At 42.2% G+C, this 18,604-nt stretch overlaps 1 protein-coding gene across 1 annotated transcript in view; it reads right to left on the reverse strand.

Moving 5' to 3' along the window:
• Positions 1-1,128: 1,128 nt before the first annotated feature.
• Positions 1,129-18,604, reverse strand: part of pcdh7a (protocadherin 7a) — a 53,364-nt gene continuing 35,888 nt past the window's right edge. Inside the window, exons 5-6 of the mRNA XM_061714068.1 lie at positions 8,034-8,235; positions 1,129-4,989 (exon numbers count right to left, since the gene is read on the reverse strand). Of these exons, the coding sequence (XP_061570052.1) occupies positions 4,448-4,989; positions 8,034-8,235 (744 nt within the window). The 3' untranslated portion in view covers positions 1,129-4,447. The remainder of the gene's footprint in view (positions 4,990-8,033; positions 8,236-18,604) is intronic.

Below are 18,604 nucleotides of genomic sequence, written 5' to 3' on the forward strand. Positions count from 1 at the left end.
GTAACGAGGATGGATAGGATCAGGAATGAATACACATCAAAGGGATAGCACGTCAGATGTTTTGGAGAGACAGTCAAGAGAGACCAGACTGAGACGGTTCGGACATGGACAGAGGAGGGATAGTGAATCTATCGGTAGAAGGGTGATGCGGTCTGAACCGCCAGGAGGGAAGCCTAGAGGAAGACCAAAGAGGAGATTTATGGATGTGGTGAAAGAGAACATGAAGTTAGTTGGTGTAAGAAAAGAGGATGCAGTGTATTGGGTTAGATGGAGGCAGAGATTCTGTGGCGACTCCTAAAGGAATAAAGACGTATTAAATTAATGAGGCACCTTGAGATGTGCTAATTGGTGTTAAACGTAATGATCATAAATTAGCTTACTTTAACCTCCCACTGGAGAGAAAAAACAAAACAACAAAGAAAAAGCGTTTTTGAAAAAGAAAAGGCGACAAGTGTCCAGACGACATTACCTGAAGATTCAATGAGGTAAATATACTGAAAGTCAGGATATGAAACTTCTGGCCACTTGGTGGGATTGTTCCTCCACTATTTGGTGGTACACTGAATGGCTGTTTTCCATCCATCCATCTGGCCGTGCATTTGTCTGTTGGTCGGTCCATCCATCCATCCATCCCTCCATCCATCCTACCATCTTCTATACTCACTTATTCCTATTCAGGGTCACAGGAACCTGCTGGAGCCTATCCAAGCTTTCGAAAGGCAGGGGAATCCCCTGGACGGGTCGCCAGTCCATAACAGGGCTTCTTCCTTATATGTAAATATAATAATATTCTATATGCTGATGACTGTATACAACACCATAAATGCTGATGGCAGTTGCTAATCAACAATACTGTGTCACTGTTTCCCTACAAAGAAACACTTTTCCCCCATTTGACTAATCTCAAAAGTTTTTTATACTGACCCCCCCCCCCCCCAGGGACCCATATGTGTTGCTTATAGAAGGAGATATAGAAAATGGATGAATTGTTGTACATCATTTGCTGCATGCATCCTTATAGAGTTGTTTAAAGCAACATTTCTTGACATAAATATTGCAACTGTTATTAATGGTTAAACTTAATATTGCTGCAAATGATGAGCTTTAAACCAGGCAGGAGTGTTTGAAGGTTTTAATGCCAAAGTCAAACTTATACATGATTCATCTTCATACCAAACTATTCGTTGAGAGCTCCTCTTCTTCCTCATGATAGCAAATGCAATTAGTTCATTATGTAATTACAGTAGGGGAGAAGCAAAAAAAAACAACAAAAAACTGAGCCAGTCCCTTAAGAATCAAAAGCAAAGAAGAGGAAAATGAAAATAATATATCTTTTTTTTTACATCATTTTTTTTTTAAGTGCAAATTTGAACCTTAATAAGCATGCCATTGTCTGTTCTTGTTTCCAGTTGCCTGTTCTACACTGTAGTTTTATCTGTACATGGTGAGGATAACAGCACAAGGGGTGTGGCAGGTACATGATGTCCACTGAAGAGTCCACCTTTAAAATCCTCTTCATTACTGGGTGATATAGATCTCATTTTCGAGGACACACTCCCAACACTTTTCCCCACTGTCTGTCTCCCCTCTTTGTTTTGCAGAAGACAGAAACATATTCATGTTTAAACGTGCAGTATAAAAAAAAGACACACCCACACAGATTCATATACAACAAGATCCCTTAAATCCAGATTCGAGGGGTTTCAAAGGTGCCGTTGTGGAACTGCCATAAAACAGCAGTTTGAGGAAATCCGTGCCACCACGAAGAGGCAGGACTGCATCATGAGTCTCTCCAGAACTGGTGTCTCCATGGGTTCTTCACGCTCTTTTAGTGATTGAGGCAAATGTCTGCCAACTGTTTCTCCTGGAGAATTAGCAAATGCCTTTTAGTCTCTCAGCTTGTGTACAAATTCGGGATATTATGACTGTGTTCAGCAACCGTTTTTTTTTTTTCTTCTTTCTTTTTTTTAACATGAAGTCTCCATAAACGGAAAAAAAATCCAAGCTCTGACTTTTGACACATCCTCTGCACAGTCCACCAAAAAACAGAGCTCAGTAAACAGCCATGTTTGGGTATTCAGGGTTGGGGGGCGGGGGCGGGGGGGATGAACGCTGGGGAATAAATACATCAGTGGGCTCAAAGCTTAAGAGTGCTCACAGAGTAGTAAAGCTTAAATTATATACAGGTTTACAAAGTGTAATCACACATATAGAGCATCTCCCATCCTAATTACCCTATTAAAAGGTAAGGAGGTGTCATGATTACAACTTTTTTTTCACTTACAAATTAAGTTATCTGTCAATCAAGCAGCAACAGTGTGAGTAGGTTAAACGTCGTTGCACACCTGAGTTAAGTGCTGCTCTTTTTTTCCTTTGCTTCCTTAACAAGGATGTCTCTCTTATCTCGCCTGATCCAAAACAACCAGAAATATTAAGAGACGCCCTTACTGGAAGTTTCCAGCAGCGTCGCACTGGTCTATCCAGACGTTAATGAGATCAGCTCAGATCAAGAGAGGAGAAGAGAAGAGAAAGGAAACTCATTAAGACCACAGGGACGACCTAACCCTATTATCCCTATCACACCACTGCGCCACACACACTGATGATGGGAATTAAGATGCGTTGGCCTCGATCCACATCCACTCTTCGGCCCCAATGCAGCAGAGTGTGTCGGAAGTTGGGCAGAAGCTGATGGGAAGCGTGGATTCCAAGGAGTCTGTTACCCGCGCAGCTCGGCACAGAGGTACGGGTGCGTTTGGGCCGGCGTTCAGCAGTCAGGAAATCTGCACTCCCGCTGCCATGTGTTTGCTTTTCGTCACAGACTCCTGCACGCTTTCCCGCCAAACTCCAGGGTCGAGGAAGCCGAGATGAAGAGCGTCATGCCCTGTCTGCCGTGATAATCTCCATTTCCCCTTAAGCCCAAACATTCCGTACAAATGTATCCAAACTGTCCAGAGTTTAAAAAAAAAAAGAGAGAAAACAAGTTTGCATCATCTTCCTATCATGCATTCTCTTTTTTTCTTTCTTTTTTTTCGTACACAAAATGATGGGGATTTTTGTTTTTATTGACTTTTACTTACAGTATGCAGAGTATCTTCCCCATTTCAGCATTTTTCTATCGTTACTTACAGACGGTACTGAAATTCCCTTTAATGTAGCCTCGCGCATCACTCAGGAATGAGTCATTATTTAAATATGTTTCATGTTTAAATACTGTCTGGAAAGGAGCAGGCAAATGCTACAGCTAGTTTGATGAGGCCTTGGGTAAAAACAAACAAAAAGAAAGAATGAAAAAGTATGATTCAAAGCGCATACACACACATGAACCTGACTTTTCTTACATCATAACATGTGTTTACGCTTCAGTTTTTATGTTTTCTGTTAGTATGTTGTCGTGTATCCATGTGTGAATGCAGGTTATTACATACTTTATGTCACATGGCCACGAAATCATGTCATAAAACTGCGGCACAGCGCAAGTTTGCATTCTGTTAATGCACAGTTGGAGTTGGAGGTTTGCATGCTTGTGTATAAGTGTTGGCATGCTCGCGCGTGTATACATGTCTGATTACGTGTGTGAGAGGGCGTCTATCATACACGGGCACTGTTCGGATACGGCGGATGCATAATGAATCGCTCCTTCATCAAATACACACATATATACAAAGTACATACAGACTGGGCGTAAAGGGAAAATTATAAACGTACATCGTCACACACGGCAGAATACGGCGTCACTGGCGATACTCCACGACAACCGTGTATTCGGAATAGTTAAAATTGATCACTGTAAAAACAAAAGAAGTTCTTTGCTGCTGTTTGCGCTGATTGAAGTTTTTAAAGAACATTCTTAGTATTCAGTTTAAGACATAAGAGTCGGGTTAATATTTCCCACCTGTGTTATGATACAGTTGATGAACCATTAGCAAGTTCTGCTGGCTGGGATTGAATCCATCTGATCTGTTTTGACAGGAGGAAACCTCAGTGTTTTTTTTTTTCTCCAGCAGATGGTTCATCAGTTTGGTCCAAATCTGTCCTCCCGCAGCATCAATTTTTAGATGCGTTAAGAGTATCGTGACTTCACAAGTCTTAATCTCTCTCCTCGTCACACACATCTGTGATCAAAAGGTCAGGCATGCATCGGATTCGATAAAAAAAGAAGTCTCAGACTGTACGTAGGTAGCTTTCAGTAGTCGTTACAAAAAGATTCTCAAGTCAGTGCTCTGCGCAGAGGTGATCACTGACTTGCTTAAGTTTAGGGGCCTATAATTAGAGTCAGAATCCAAAAAGTTACACTTTGATGAAGGCTTTTGGAAAGCATCCCTTTTTTTTTCACATCTTCACTGGATAAAAAGGCGCACCACACTGACGACCTGTCGGCACAGTTTCCAACCTCTTTTTTCAAAAAAGGGAGGAGTGTGGTGTGGAGCGCTCCGCGATCGAGCCGTCACAGGTAAACCTCACGCCGCGACAACGTGAGGCAGGAAGTTGTCTTGTAGTCCCCTCCAGTCCGCGTCAGCGGTATGACCTCGGCCGGTTTCTGGCCCTCGCCTCCCTCCTCGTCCGGCTGGCGCCTGGCGAAGCCCGCGCTGCTAAACGTGTCATAGGACGCGGACGTCATCTTGCGGTTGAGAAGGTTGCGGTTGTGGTCCCCCATGTTCCTGTTGCGGTCTCCGCGACCCAGGGTGCCGAGTGGATCCCCGTTGGCTAGCGGTAACCTCTGGCCTTCTCCGCCGACCACCACCATCCCGGGCTCCGAGCTCCCCCCGCTGCCGGCGCTCTCGCTGTCGCTCTCGTGGTTGTTGCCGCGGAGATTGTTGTTGTCGTCTCCCGGGGCGAAGGTCGACAGTCTTGGGGGGTCGCTGCCATGGCGCTGGCGTTGCCGCGGCGAGGCGCGGACGGGCATCCAACACGTGTCGGAGTGGCCAAACTCATCACACTCCCTGGTGCACTTTCCTGTCAGAGCCACGTCTGGCAGCTGTCTGGCATCTGGATGCAGGACGGGGGGGACAAGACGGGGCAAAAAGAAGAGGCAAGAAATATTAAAGGCTTCTGTTTACATTACTGTTTTCATTTTATAGTTGAAAGTAGAGACCCACATGGGAAATATGGGAAAGACGGACTAGGGGAAATGTCACAACCAGTTTGAACATCCACAATGTCATCTATGCTTCGCAGTGAGAAAATCAAATAACAATGCAGAAGATGAAAGCTTATCATTGAGTTAAGAATGCAAGAGAGGCAGGTAAAAACACAAGATTAGCTGAGTGGTATAAAAAGGATGGGGTCTGAATTTTAAGGCAAGAAGAAGAAGAAAAAGTGCTGTTGCAGCAAAATGAGAATCGCTGACTTCTAAAGAAAAAATCCAGCTACGCTGCAGCATTACAAGTAAGGTGAAAGGTGAGGTCATAACAAACAACTTTCAATGGCGCAGGAAACGTAATTATGGGCCATTTGAATCACAAATCTATTTTTTTCATGCACAAGAGGGAAGATTAGATGTTTTAAATATCTGCAAAGTCCCACGAGTGCCCATAAGAAAAGGGTGGCGAGGATAACTGTGACTGAATATTGATGTCTGGCAGGGTTTTAATTATTTAAACCATTCATTTATAATTCCATACTGACAGCGTGTTGGACGTCATCAGGATTTGCGGAGATGTTAGATGAAGTAAATTAGACTTTCCAGCCAGCTTCACAAATGGAACCTCGTGTTATACTCAAAGTTTTGTCTTTTTCTCTCACATGCTATATATTTCCTTGTCTCATTCACTACTGAGACTCAGATCTGCTGAGTCCTTTGAAGCCCTCGACCCCTCGGAATCGAACAGGAATATTGCCAGTGAAACTGGAACCTCTTGTTGAAATAAATACATCCAAAACGACGATAGTAACTCCTGTTTTCTGAACTATAAAATAAAGATTCCTTTTTCTGTTTTTTGCGCACCTCTAAGTATACGACGGCACGGCGGAGCACAAAAGCACTGTGTACAAGGGGAACTTTGTACTTTTCACTGAACATGTGTGTCCGTGGACCCGAGTGAGTCAGTGGATTCAGGTGCGTCTGTGTACGTGAACCCTGATATATCCACCTGGATCCAACATCCATGTTGTGTCTGGAAGACTATGTTTTGTGCTGACGTCATCGGTACAAAAGAGTGCAGTGTGTGCAGTGCAGCATTTGCTGTTACCTCCTGCAGGTTAACAGCAAATGCTGCATGCGCTTGTTGCATACAGAAGATGACAACAACACATCTGGGTACTTTGCATTTGCACAATGCACCTGCCCCCCTTTTTTGCAAAAGATGTCAGATTTGAATTCCATTCAATGCAGCTTTAGATGTGTTTGCTAAGATAAAGATATTCAAGACTACAGTGTTGCTTTGCAGTGTCTATTTGAGGTGCAAATAATAGGCTTTTCAGGTAAACAAATAGTCTCAGCACTATACAGAAAAAGCTTCTTTTATTGTAATGGAGGAATGTCCAATCAGCCTGTTTTCCTCTAAAAGCTCCTACCCAGTGCATGACCATCGCAGGCGAGAGATGGCTGTCATGAAACAATTGTGGATATATCTCACTGAAGGTCTAAATCAGGTGTTACTTCAGGTGTTACATGTCATACAGTGCAAGTGTTCCCATGGCCACCGTCACAATGGTTTTGCAACCAAAGACCTGATCATGATTTAATCTTCTTTTCTTTTTTCTCCCCTTGTCTGCATATATATTAATGGTTAATACCATGCTGATAAGAATCTAAAGCAAATATATATATATATATATATTATATATATATATGCATTTTTCATATGAAATGTATATGATATATTTTTAAATATGTCACATATATTTATTTTATTAATGTATATATCTATATATACTGTACATACATACCCATTTTTTTCATTTTTTTTATTTGATCTTCTGACTACGGACTGGCCAATTAAAATAGAACTTCAAATGACATAATAATGCAACCCAACAGAATTCCTTAAAAAAAAACAACCAAAACCTAAAAGAAGCTACGCTTTATGAGACTCTGAGACAGAACCAGAGTCGGTGGAGTTGAGGTAACAGAAGTCAACACTATGAAGGCCTTGCAAGGGGTCACATGTGATGTGTTTTACAGCATTTCTTTTCACCCAAAAGGGGTGGTTCCTCCCAAAAATACTGATGAGTCATAAAACTGTTTCCAATCCAAAACCCTAGAGATGTTAACATCTTAATGAGTGAGGTATTTTCCTGGCATTCCCAGCATATTTGTCCTGGCACTGAATAAAAAATGTCATTTTCATTATATGTCCCTTTGAAAGCAAGCAAAGGACTAAAATATTTGCTCTTTGTTGTGCGCTTATACACCCTTCCACTCTTTAATTCTTTAAAATCTGCTTTACTACTACAATTAGTTTAATATTTCGGTATCATACAATACATGTAAATGCATTAACACATTAACACATACATACAAGTTTTTTTGTGTCTGACTGACAATTCCTGTAAAAAAAAAGTAGCTGTCTTTTGCAGACATAATGAAATTAGCACCTTGGAGCTGTTTCAGCTCTGTTGTGACCGTATGCGGTGGAAAGAGGGTTGCAAAGAGTTTTTGTCATTGAGGGAGGCTTGAGGGCACGGATGAGACAGTCACGGAATACACAGAGGCCTTGGACACATTGTGAGAGCGGTGCATCCGTGGACACAAAGAGCGGCTCTTTTATTGTGTAAAGCATATTTCCATCAAGACAGGAGAATAAAGACTCCCGAGACCTTGATAGCAAGTCAAGGTTCCAAGGAAAGTGTTTCTCTCATAAGTTTGTGCGCATGTCACAGAGAGATGAGAGAGAGAGAGAGAGAGAGAGAGAGAGAGAGAGAGAGAGAGAGAGAGAGAGAGAGAGAGAAAGAAAGAAAGAAAAAAGGAGTGTATACTGAAAACATGTTGAAACCTTTTTAAAAAATAAAACACATGAAGCCTTGGGAGAGTACATATCTAATATAAATGTGTTTGCCAGAGCCTAGAGTTTAGAAAATGACTGCCGTACCGTTCTCTACGTGCTCCTCTTCGCCCACGCTGCCCTCCGGTGTGGTTCGCTCATAGCCTTCCTCGGGAAGCGGCAGGGCTCCCAGCCGCGGCCCTGATGAACTCTTGCTGCTCGGCGTCTCTGAATCCTCCATGCCGCTGTCATAGCAACCGCCGTCCTGGGGTTGGGTCACAACCGAGAAAGTCACCCGGCGAAGTGTCCCCTGCAATGAACGGCAATGAACGCACACACACACACAATATGGGATTAATCATCCAGGATTCCTAATCTGAGATTCTAAATCTGAGGGATTAGGCAGTTGGGCAAGGTCTGCAAAGACATATTGGGATTATCTGATCATGTTCGCCTTGATTATGGTCTTAGCTGTTACAATACAGGGTAATAGCCATCAACCAATCCGGGCCGTCTTTCAAAGTTTTCAGTTGTCTTTAATCCCAGTTTAGATTAATGCTGCTGGGCATGACAGGTGTTTACAAACCTCTGGCCTGCCCAGACATCACATCTGGATGAGCGGCTAATAGTAGCAGCCGGGGCGATATATAGCCCACTCTTAAAACACTTACTTTGCGTTATATTAGAGATAGTAAAGGATGCTAAACGATACTTGTTGTGATGCCATGCATTTTTCCTGTGGTCCGCTCACGACAGGAACACTCTGACGCCTTTGTTGTCTTTGTTTCTCAAAGCTCAGCTGTGCAGCGAGGCACGGTGGTATTTATTCAAGTCAGCCCAACGTGGGACTGTGTGTTTGTGTGTTTTTGAAAAGCGATTTACACCTCTGCCAGCGGGCTCCGGGCTAAGCACCGCGGACGGGCCAGAGATACTGGGGACGAATGCCAGTCTGGTTAATAAATGGTCCATGGAAGGTTGGAAATTAGGTCACTTTGCTCTGCTCTCCCGACCGCTGTGGTGGGTACATTCATCTGATAATCGAATTGTTGACTTCTCATAACAGGAACTGGATTCTGAGTAGACCACCATTTTATGCAAGGCAGTAGATTACCACAGGGTCACCATGGCAACGTAGCGACTCAAGCAACAGGCTGGAACTTTTCCATGCTATGAAACGTGTCACGACATAGGAGGGGGGGCATGATGTAAATAGCCAGAGGGAAACTCACACATGCACACAAGATTCATATTTTTGTCATATCAACTGTGGAAAGTATCCTGCCACTGGTTAGTGGATGGCAAAACAACAAAACAGCGAATTAACCTCCTAAGACCTAGCGTACAGATATGTGGGCATCACATCATAGTGTTTACTCTCTTAACGGGGGCCCAACGCAACAAGAAAGAAATTGCACCAGATCTCAGGAGGATAAATAAAGCCGCTTTATTGTTGGGACAAAAGAAATTAAAAACATAAAAAGTAAAGTTACCAGAAAATCCGGGAGTCATAGGACCCCCAGTTGGGCTTTCTCAAACCAAACTAGAGAAAACATTGCAGATGTAGAGCAGGCAGGAGTAAAAGTGCGTAAGAGGACACTTAAGGCAGTTTTTGCTTTTATTTCCATTAGGAACGTGAGATTATTGGCAAGTAAAAATGCACAGATTGAAGCATTGCCGAGAACATGGAATATTAGGAATTCAGTTCCCCTGAGATATGGCTACAGGCAGGGCCGCCGCAAGGGGTGTGCGAACCGTGCGACCGCACGGGGCCTCTCGCTCCAAGGGGCCTCGCGCTATGGGCCGTTTTTTTTTTTTTTTTTTTCAATTTTTTTTTTTTCAATTTTTTTTCGTTTTTTCCCTTATAAATATCAACAGTCACGTTCCATTACAGACCTAAATGTGTACTAGTCTGTGCATATCAATAAATATATGTGCAATGATGCGCGTGTCTGTTGTTCAACACAACTGATCAGACCAAGCGCAGACACAAGGTGCTCTGATCCAGATGGGTGGAGTTGGAACAAACTGTCACACAATGTCGAGAGAATGAGACAGAATCAGGAAATTTCCATCAGGGGATGAAAAAAGAAAAAAAAACTAAAGAAAATAGAAGAGTTTAATGCCTCTCTGAAAGGCTCGTTTGATAAATTTGTTACAAAAATCACAGATCCGACCGGGTCTCAAGCAGCCGTGGGGCCCCGCGTCGAGGCAAGCCAAATGATGATGAGGCAGGGGAAGGTATCCAGTATTTTGCTAATTGGAGAGTTAAAATTGCGCATATAGACACCCGATCCGACCCGAAAAACCCAAAAAATTTCGAGGGGCCCCCCCGGCCATTCCGCACAGGGCCTCGCAAATCTCCCAGGCACCTCTGGCTAGAGGGATACGTGCCCGACTCCAGCGGCTCTCCCTGCAGGGAGAAATGAAGTGCCGATAGAGTGGAAAAAGCAAAGTGGTTGTAAACAAAAGATGGTGTAATCCTGAACATGCCACTGTGAAGGGGCATCGATGCACCCTGGATGTTGAAGCGTTAGCTGCGTGTTTCCGTCCAAGTTCATATGTGTTTCCTGCTGAGTTCTCTTGAGATTTGTCCACCTCTCACTCTCTCTCTACTCATCCAACTATCCATCAATCTATTCAATTGCCTTTTCTGATATTGCTTTTTATTCTGTTTTATGGATGCTGGGTTTCTCTTAACCGTGTCCTCAGTTTGAATTATCCTTCACTAGCTTGAAAAATGCTAATCATCACTATGTAAGATTCATCGTGATGATTAGAGATCAGCGTGAACACAAAGCAATTCTGTGGCGGAGGAGATTGTGGGAGCGGTTTACAGTACATCATTCACACAAACCGAGTGTCGCCACCACTGTGATTTCAACACACAAATCACTGCTGTCTTGTTAGCAGTACAGTTTTAACTGTAGAGGGAATATAAAACTGCGGGTTCATGCTGAGAGAATATCAGAGAGAGTTAAATGACTCCATCTGGCCTGCAGGAATCAATCTGCGCCAGGAAGCCTGTTTCTATATGACACCCATCCTATCTCCCCTCGTGCTCATTTATCTGCTTACAAAATTACAACTCCTTTAAATCTAGATCTGCTTTGAAACACGCAGCGTACAGTGAGAAAGTGAGGGGAACAGAGAGAAAAAGAAGATTAGGGCGGAAAAACTTCAGCTCCGAATGTCACCTCTGGATAATCTGCAGAGAAACTGATGGACGACTGGGATGAAAGCCCGAACTCAACCAATCCTTTCTTTCTTTCTCTCACCCAAACATGGGAGAAAGGGAAATATTTGAACAGTTCATCCACTGAACGTGCAAGACAAGAGGAAAAGAGAAACACAGCAAAATTAATTAAGCAGCAGGAGGGAATTAACCGAGCACTCGTTTCTTCTATCACTTCTTAACAACATTCAGATGAAAGGGGGATGAGAGAAAGTGGCTCAGACAGCCGAGATGGGGAGCACAATTAAAGCTGCAGAAAAGCCGGAAATATTAGAGTCTAATGGAAAACCAGCAGTTCTTGGAATCTCAGTGGCTTCATCTTAAATCTCGACAGACAAAACAGTATTTTTTTTTTAAGAGTATTAGTGGAAATAAAGCAGCGCAGCCTCTCTTTCTGCATGTTCAGATCAGGGCCAGTGGCAGAGAAAGTGAGGAGCATATAAAAGACCGTGGGTCTGATTATAGAGTCAAAGTGAGCAAACAGACTCTTTTTTTTTATTCATTAAAGTTGAATGTGTGCTTCGTTCGTGATGAGTTTTGCTTTCTGACAGAGATGAGGTTAATGTGGACGAAACCATCACAAACGATTCCTCCGTGATTTCATTTAACGGGCATTCGAAACTATTTTCCCACAATCACAAAGTAATATGCCTACATGGCTGCAGACCATGCTTTTGTGTCCATAATAAGACAAATTTAGAATTATTTCCAAGCACAGGACAGCGAGAGAAATGCATTTTACTCATAAACCTCCAGCCTTTTGTTAAGACAGTAAACAAAGTAAATGAGTTTACTTCAGAGATGTTTGCTCCACTTTTGGAGTGTTTATGGACAATAATGGCTGCATTTTACAGAATAGAAATGAGACATTTTTTAAAACGATAACAATAAAACAAAAAAGATTCTTCATGAATACAAAGAGGAAAGAAAGACAAAACCGCAAGGACATTTGCCATTTAGAAGTGCTTGTATTATCTCCAACCAGAAAAACTAAATAGAAATGTCTTTCAAATAACATGCTGATTCTGTTTTCACCCAGAGGGTTAATGATTGTTTACCATGTTTACCATGTCTGCTATCTATGTTTAACTGATTACCATGCTAGCCTTTGCAGATTTAACTTCTTCTTCTACATTTTCCTCTGTCTCACCAACCAGGAATCTTTTCTTTGGCCCTTTTCTCCTGCCAGGGCAGGCATCGCCGTCTCCAGCATCCTTCTTACCAAAGTAATCACCATCCCTCCTCTTTATGTGCCCAAACCATCTAAATGTAGCCTCTCTTACTTTGTCTCCAAGACATCCAGCCCTGGCTGTTCCTCTCATCGCTCTCAATGCTTTCCATCCTCGTCACCCTCAAAGAAAATTCAAGATCTACTTTCTTGCTGTCTCTCGGTCAACCCTGCTGTCTCCAAGCCACAGAGACGGCCTGGTCTCACTTAGCACCGAGTACAGCTGAGCTCGATGAGTGTCGATTTGAAGGATGTGGATCAGAAAGACAAACCGATTCAGATGCTGAATAACTGATGGCTCTTGATGATCAGTCAGTTGTGATCACACCCAACTGTTTATCAAGAGACATCAAGAATCCAAAAATGAATATTTAGGGATTCAGGGTATTTTCGCCCCAAGAACCTATATGGAACACATACATGACAAAATCAAAATATTGGTCATATCCTAGTAGAATATATTGTCTTCATGACGTATATTGGATTCATATTTGACCAGATATGATGCATATCAACAAAACTCAGGATATGCATCAGAAATGTCCATATTCTAGACAGAATCCAAAAACGGATATTGGTGATACTTGCTCTTTTCGCCCAGTGTGAGATTGTGCCAGATTCCTTGACAGGCTACCCAAAGGTTTTTCAGGAGAGCGCTGCATTCATTGGGTTTCACTATCCGGATATGAATATCTTCTAAAAAACATCTAAAGTGAGTATCATAGCAGCTTCTATAATTGTCACAAAATGTAATCTATGATTTGGACAAGAAACAACAGAATAAAATGCTTTTATTTCTTGCGAAAACAACCTCAAGGGTTCCCTGGAGAAATAACTAATTTAAAATGAAACAAATACAAATACATTTTCACCTACTATCCCCTTTTGCTTTCACGTACTGTTCTCTAAGATGTATTATTTAGGCAGGTTTAAGAATTCAAAAGAATTGTTTAGGATGAGGAAAAGGTATGGGTTGACGAAAGCGCGCCTGTAACATGCTTAAAAGTCCTCTGGCTTCCTGCCACTTGGCTGTGTGACCTGACTGCAGTTCAGTACACGGGAGAGCAGGATTACCGCGACCGGCCGTGGGCCACGGGCAGGGTCCTGATTGACACTTTGCGAGTTACTTTTATTGGCGACACGTGGCAGTTGCTCTCTGTGTGTTCTATTATGCGATTCATCTGTTCAGCCATGCTTCCATCTAATTCAATTTCCCCCTCTCTGGCCGTAGCTGCCCCCGCTCATTCCTTCGCCCTGATAATTTAATTTAATTTTCTATTTCTCTCCCTTTTTCATTTTTCGACAGCTGACTCGCCTTTCTCAGCTGTGACGCCGTCTCCTTCCCCGCTCCTCCAGTCCACTTTCTCCTCCTTCGGCCCTTTTCCTTACTCACCAGTCGGCTTTACAAGGCGGGGATCGATGACGAGTCCTTGACCTCGTTATGAGTGCCTCTGTGCATCCCCACGCAGCGGGGTTTATTGACCCATAAGTCCTCTACAGTTTCTAACCCCCTTTTTTGCGCATTTTTTTTTCATTATCTTAATCTCGATCTCAATCTTTCACTCACTGACAAGCTTCTCTTCTTTTGCCAAATCTGATATTTTGACTGCTTTTACTCATTAATGTCTACTGACTCCGGATATTCTGCCTCGGTTCAGATCGTTTCCACCCACTGCATCTCCTCTCTTTGCTAAAATTTTGTTTTAACTCGTGGTCCTCCTGCTCAATAATCGTTTTTTGGCATCATGGGTCTTTAAAAGCCTTTTCACATCCTTCTTTTCTGTATTTATCTCTTAAATGTGTCTCTTATTACTTCCTTTTCTGCTTCACCACATTCTAATATCGTGTAAAATGCACATGTCGATGTTTTCCGACCAAACTTTCTGTTATGTGAGTATCTGCTTGCTATTTTTCTTGGCTACAAAGTTGCAACAGAAGCGCCCACTATTATACATATACACCCCCTTGTCAATACACACACACAAATGGGGGAATTAACTGAGGTCCACTGTGGCCTATGAATTTATGCCTGAAGGAATTTTAATTGAGTTTGACGGAGGACATAAAATACCTTCCTTTTAATCTGACACGGGCCATTACAGCTCAATATTGACATAGGAGCTGCACTCATCTGCATGACATGGCGTGTGTGTGCAAATGTGTGTGTATGTGATTATGTTTTTGTACCAGTGCGCAAATAATGCAGCTGTATGAGGACACGGATTTCAGTGTCCTCATACAGTACGAGAGCTATTGTGGAGCTATTTCCAACAGGAGAAGAGGCGCATGATGGGTTTGAGCTAAGAATAAACGTAACCATCCAAATCTTGCGGCTCTGAAGAAGCAGAAGAAGAAAAAAAAGAGAGAAAAAGTTCCTAATATAGCTTCCATTTAGGGGGAAGAGTGTGTCGCAGTGCACATGAAAGTGTGAATATGTTTATGTTTATGAGATCTGGTTTTATGATGGTGTACGATTCTAAGAGGCTGCGAGATGGGTTCTGTCAGGCTGCGTGTTTGCAGTTGGAAAGACCAGCATATGTGCATGCATGCACAGGTTGGCTCAGTCATCAAGGTAATTAGTGTGTAAACCTTCTCGCTGTCGGTTCAAAGAGAATTAACGAGCTCTGGTTAATTAACAGTCTCCCTCCTTACACGTGTCTACATACTCAACACATGTGTGTGCATCTGCACTTTTCTCCGTGCGTGTGTGTGTGTGTGTGTCTGTTTGTTTGCTCGTCTAAGCCCTGCCACGCTCGCGTCTGCATAATGAATCGACAGGATGCGGCTTATGCATAAACCAAAACTACAAATATGGTTGCAAGTCGACAGCCTCATTTCCCCTTGGGCCTCCGCTCATTCTTACGTATGACATCATCGGGGTAGGGGGGCCAAAGCCAGCGCACAGAAGGCGGATTTGATTATTTATTGGTGAGTTAGTAACAAAAACATAATAACCCGCAGTTCATCTTTTGAACCCAACAGGCATTTTCTTCTAAACTCATCCCCCTGGGAAGAGTTTCCGAGGCAGATGCCTGCCACAGAAACTCCCAGGATGTGACGCACAAAGCAGAGCTCATCGAGTTCATCGGCCCTCACTGTATTCCACATTAGATGTACCACAACCCTTTTGATGTGCACATTCAGAATACTAAGAGTGTGTAAACTTATAGCCATTTGTTTTCCTCACTGACACTTATTGGAGTTTGACAGATGCGGCTTATTTATGGCCGATAGTAAGGCTGATCTCCTTTGTCAGCAGTAGAGAAAAGGCTTTGCGTTAATATTCTGGGATGGGGACAAAAGCTCTCTGGCTTGTTTGTATTTCATCAAAACCGGTTGTAATCATCTTGGGCAGGGCTAAACCCAGAATGGAGATTCTTATTTGTAGATATTTATAAACATGCAAACAGAGAAACAAGCCCCCCCCCCCCCCCCCCAACACCCTCTTCGGATTCAAACTTTCTGCAACTTTGTCCTATCTACATACAAAGTCTGAAATTGGTTTCTTCTACAGAAAAAAGGCATCTTTAAAATGGTTAGATGGTTGAAATTGCTCCAAATGATTTAAAATTGGCAGGCTCAAAGGTTGGATAAGTGATTTTTGGATGGCATCACTTTTGTTGGTAGTGGACAGTGGACAGTTCCACTGCTTTAGCACATTCAGTACTTCCCGGAGCGGGAACCGCGGAACATGCCAAGAGTCCGCGAGGACGGGTCCAGTCCACTTTAACATTTACATGCAGGGACAAGCGCGGGTTCAACCTGATTATCTGGGTGTGTTCGTTCGACTATGAGATATCTAACTTGATTTCATCAGAACCAAAGAAGTGTACATGCATTTTATCACATTACTTTGTGTCAGGCTAATGCAATAATTTGATTTCTTTCTATCACTGCGTAAAATACTGACTTTTTTTTTTCTTAATACACTTTTTAAGGAGTTCTCATTTTCCACAATTCTTATACTGCTTGTATTTAGGCCAGCATCACAATTGTCGGAGATGGATTATTGGGCCGAATTTATTTTATTTTATTTCTCAAGCATGTTCCTATATTTTAAAAATTGCAATTGTGTTCAACGTAGATGAAATGTTTTCATTTCATTGTCCGTGATGGATATGTTTTTGTTTTTTCAGCTGACAATTCCATAAGCCCAACATAAATCAAACAGACATTTGACATCCTCTCTCTAATCACTCCCTTCAGGCACCTCAACGTCTCCTAATGCTGATTGAGGGGCTTAGCTTTGTAATTTTCCCTGCCTGTTGTTCCTAGCTGGTGACTTAAGCCTGAAAAGACTTTGCGTTGGCTGCCATGCGGTAGTATGTTTTTGAAATATGATTTTGTTGTGTACCACAAATCGGGTTGCATGACCCTCGTGGCGTCATGAAAGTCTGAATTAAAGGCCGGACCAATTTAATTTTTTGAAGGGTTTAGCAGTTGTGGTGGGCAGAACGGGCTTCGAATCCTGTCATTTAGACATCATATATCAAATGTGGAGAACAGGTTTGCAATAACACCCGATAAAATTAGTCAAATGGAAGTATCTTTCAACTTGCTGATATCTGATCCCGTAGATATCAAGGACTTTAATTATTTAATCTCATCCTATTTCTCCTAATATGATAGAGAATTTTTGAACTTATAAATAACTGAGTTGATAAAACAATCACCTACGTGAATTTTACAGCTATATGCAAACTAAGTAACGTGATACAGCACTGTGGTCCCACAGCGCATAACGAGAACTAATATATTTGTGTTGATACCACATGGACACGGTCCAGCATACATATCTGGGATGCCGATCAGATAAAATGACCTTTGCTTCTGTTCGCTGGTTTCGTCGCCGTTGAGAGATCATGTTCAGTTGACGCAGCGGGCAAATGGGGACGTGCAAATGCGCTCCTGCTTTGAGAGTAAAGCGACTGTTGGAATAAATAAGTCAGCTCAATATCAATGTGCACGTAAGAAATCAAATATTATTGAAAAATAATGTTTGTATTGACTGAGTGTGTCGACCGCAGCAGGGGTGTCGTCACTTTGCAAGATTAAACTGTGAAAGTCCTTTTCATGGTCACATTAGTTGAGAATCCGTTCACATCACACCACCCTGCAGATAATGTTCCATTACTAGCTTTTCTTCTTGTCTGCCATTCTTCACCGCTGTTTTTCAACATTTTAATTGCCTGCTGGATTCTCTCCGGCATTAAAAGTTGCCTTTCCCTCCTGTTTCTTTTTTTTTTTTCACATTTCTGAAGTGTGAAATTTGCTGCCGAGAATTGTCATTAAAATTTCAAGGATTTCAATCTCATTTACAAGCAGAAAGTTAACATTTTAACACCTGTTTTTTTTTTCTTTTTATCACCAGTGAGGCAAGTTAGCAAAATAAGATTCCAAACTGTTATTTGAGAGTTCTGCAATGAGCATTTCAGCAATGAAGTGCTTTGCCTTGATTTTCTTTTTCGATTGGTTTTTACCATCCACATTGACAAGGAACTGTATTTGAAGCCCCTGAAATGCACCTTTCTGCTCTTACTCCCCATGGAACTTGATCTGATCTTCATTTAAGTTACATTAATATACATAATGATAAAAAAAAGTATAGTGCTTAAGAAAACTCTGATTACATTAACAGGCCCCAGGTCTTAATTAGCTAAAATGGATAAACTTGTATGGCTTGTTTTCAGCTGTCATCGTGCAAAGCCTGATGATGAAAACCTAAAACCACTAACACAGTTCCCTAAACTTAGTTACTGATGGTGTTTTCTTTTCATTATGCAGCATGGCACTTTGCATGACAGCTAGGAATGTTTTTTGTTAAATCTTTGTTTTATAGTTTTTCATTGTAACTGTTTCATCAGTTCATGCCCTAATTAAGAATTGGTAGTTAGAAGAAGGGTCAGGGGAAAAGGTTGAGCTGAGCTTGTAGGATTGCAAGAACACCAACTGAACCCCCAGTTTGGCTTCAAAAGAACCACGGAAGGCTTGGGCAGACTTTAAAGTGGTGGTGGAACTGAATCCTGCCCAATACAGCGATGCATTTATTGATCAGTGTCTGACAGAAGAAATACTGTATTGACTGCTTCTCTATCGACGTTAATATGCTTATTTTTTTTCCAATGGAGATTGTGCCTTGCATTTGCATTTCTCAGGCAAAATTGACCAAAAAAAAGTTCAGATCCTATTTCAGTTTGTAAAAGTAACTGCTACGGGTAA

Source organism: Cololabis saira, chromosome 1 (assembly GCF_033807715.1).
Source record: "Cololabis saira isolate AMF1-May2022 chromosome 1, fColSai1.1, whole genome shotgun sequence".
Lineage (NCBI taxonomy): Eukaryota > Metazoa > Chordata > Actinopteri > Beloniformes > Belonidae > Cololabis > Cololabis saira.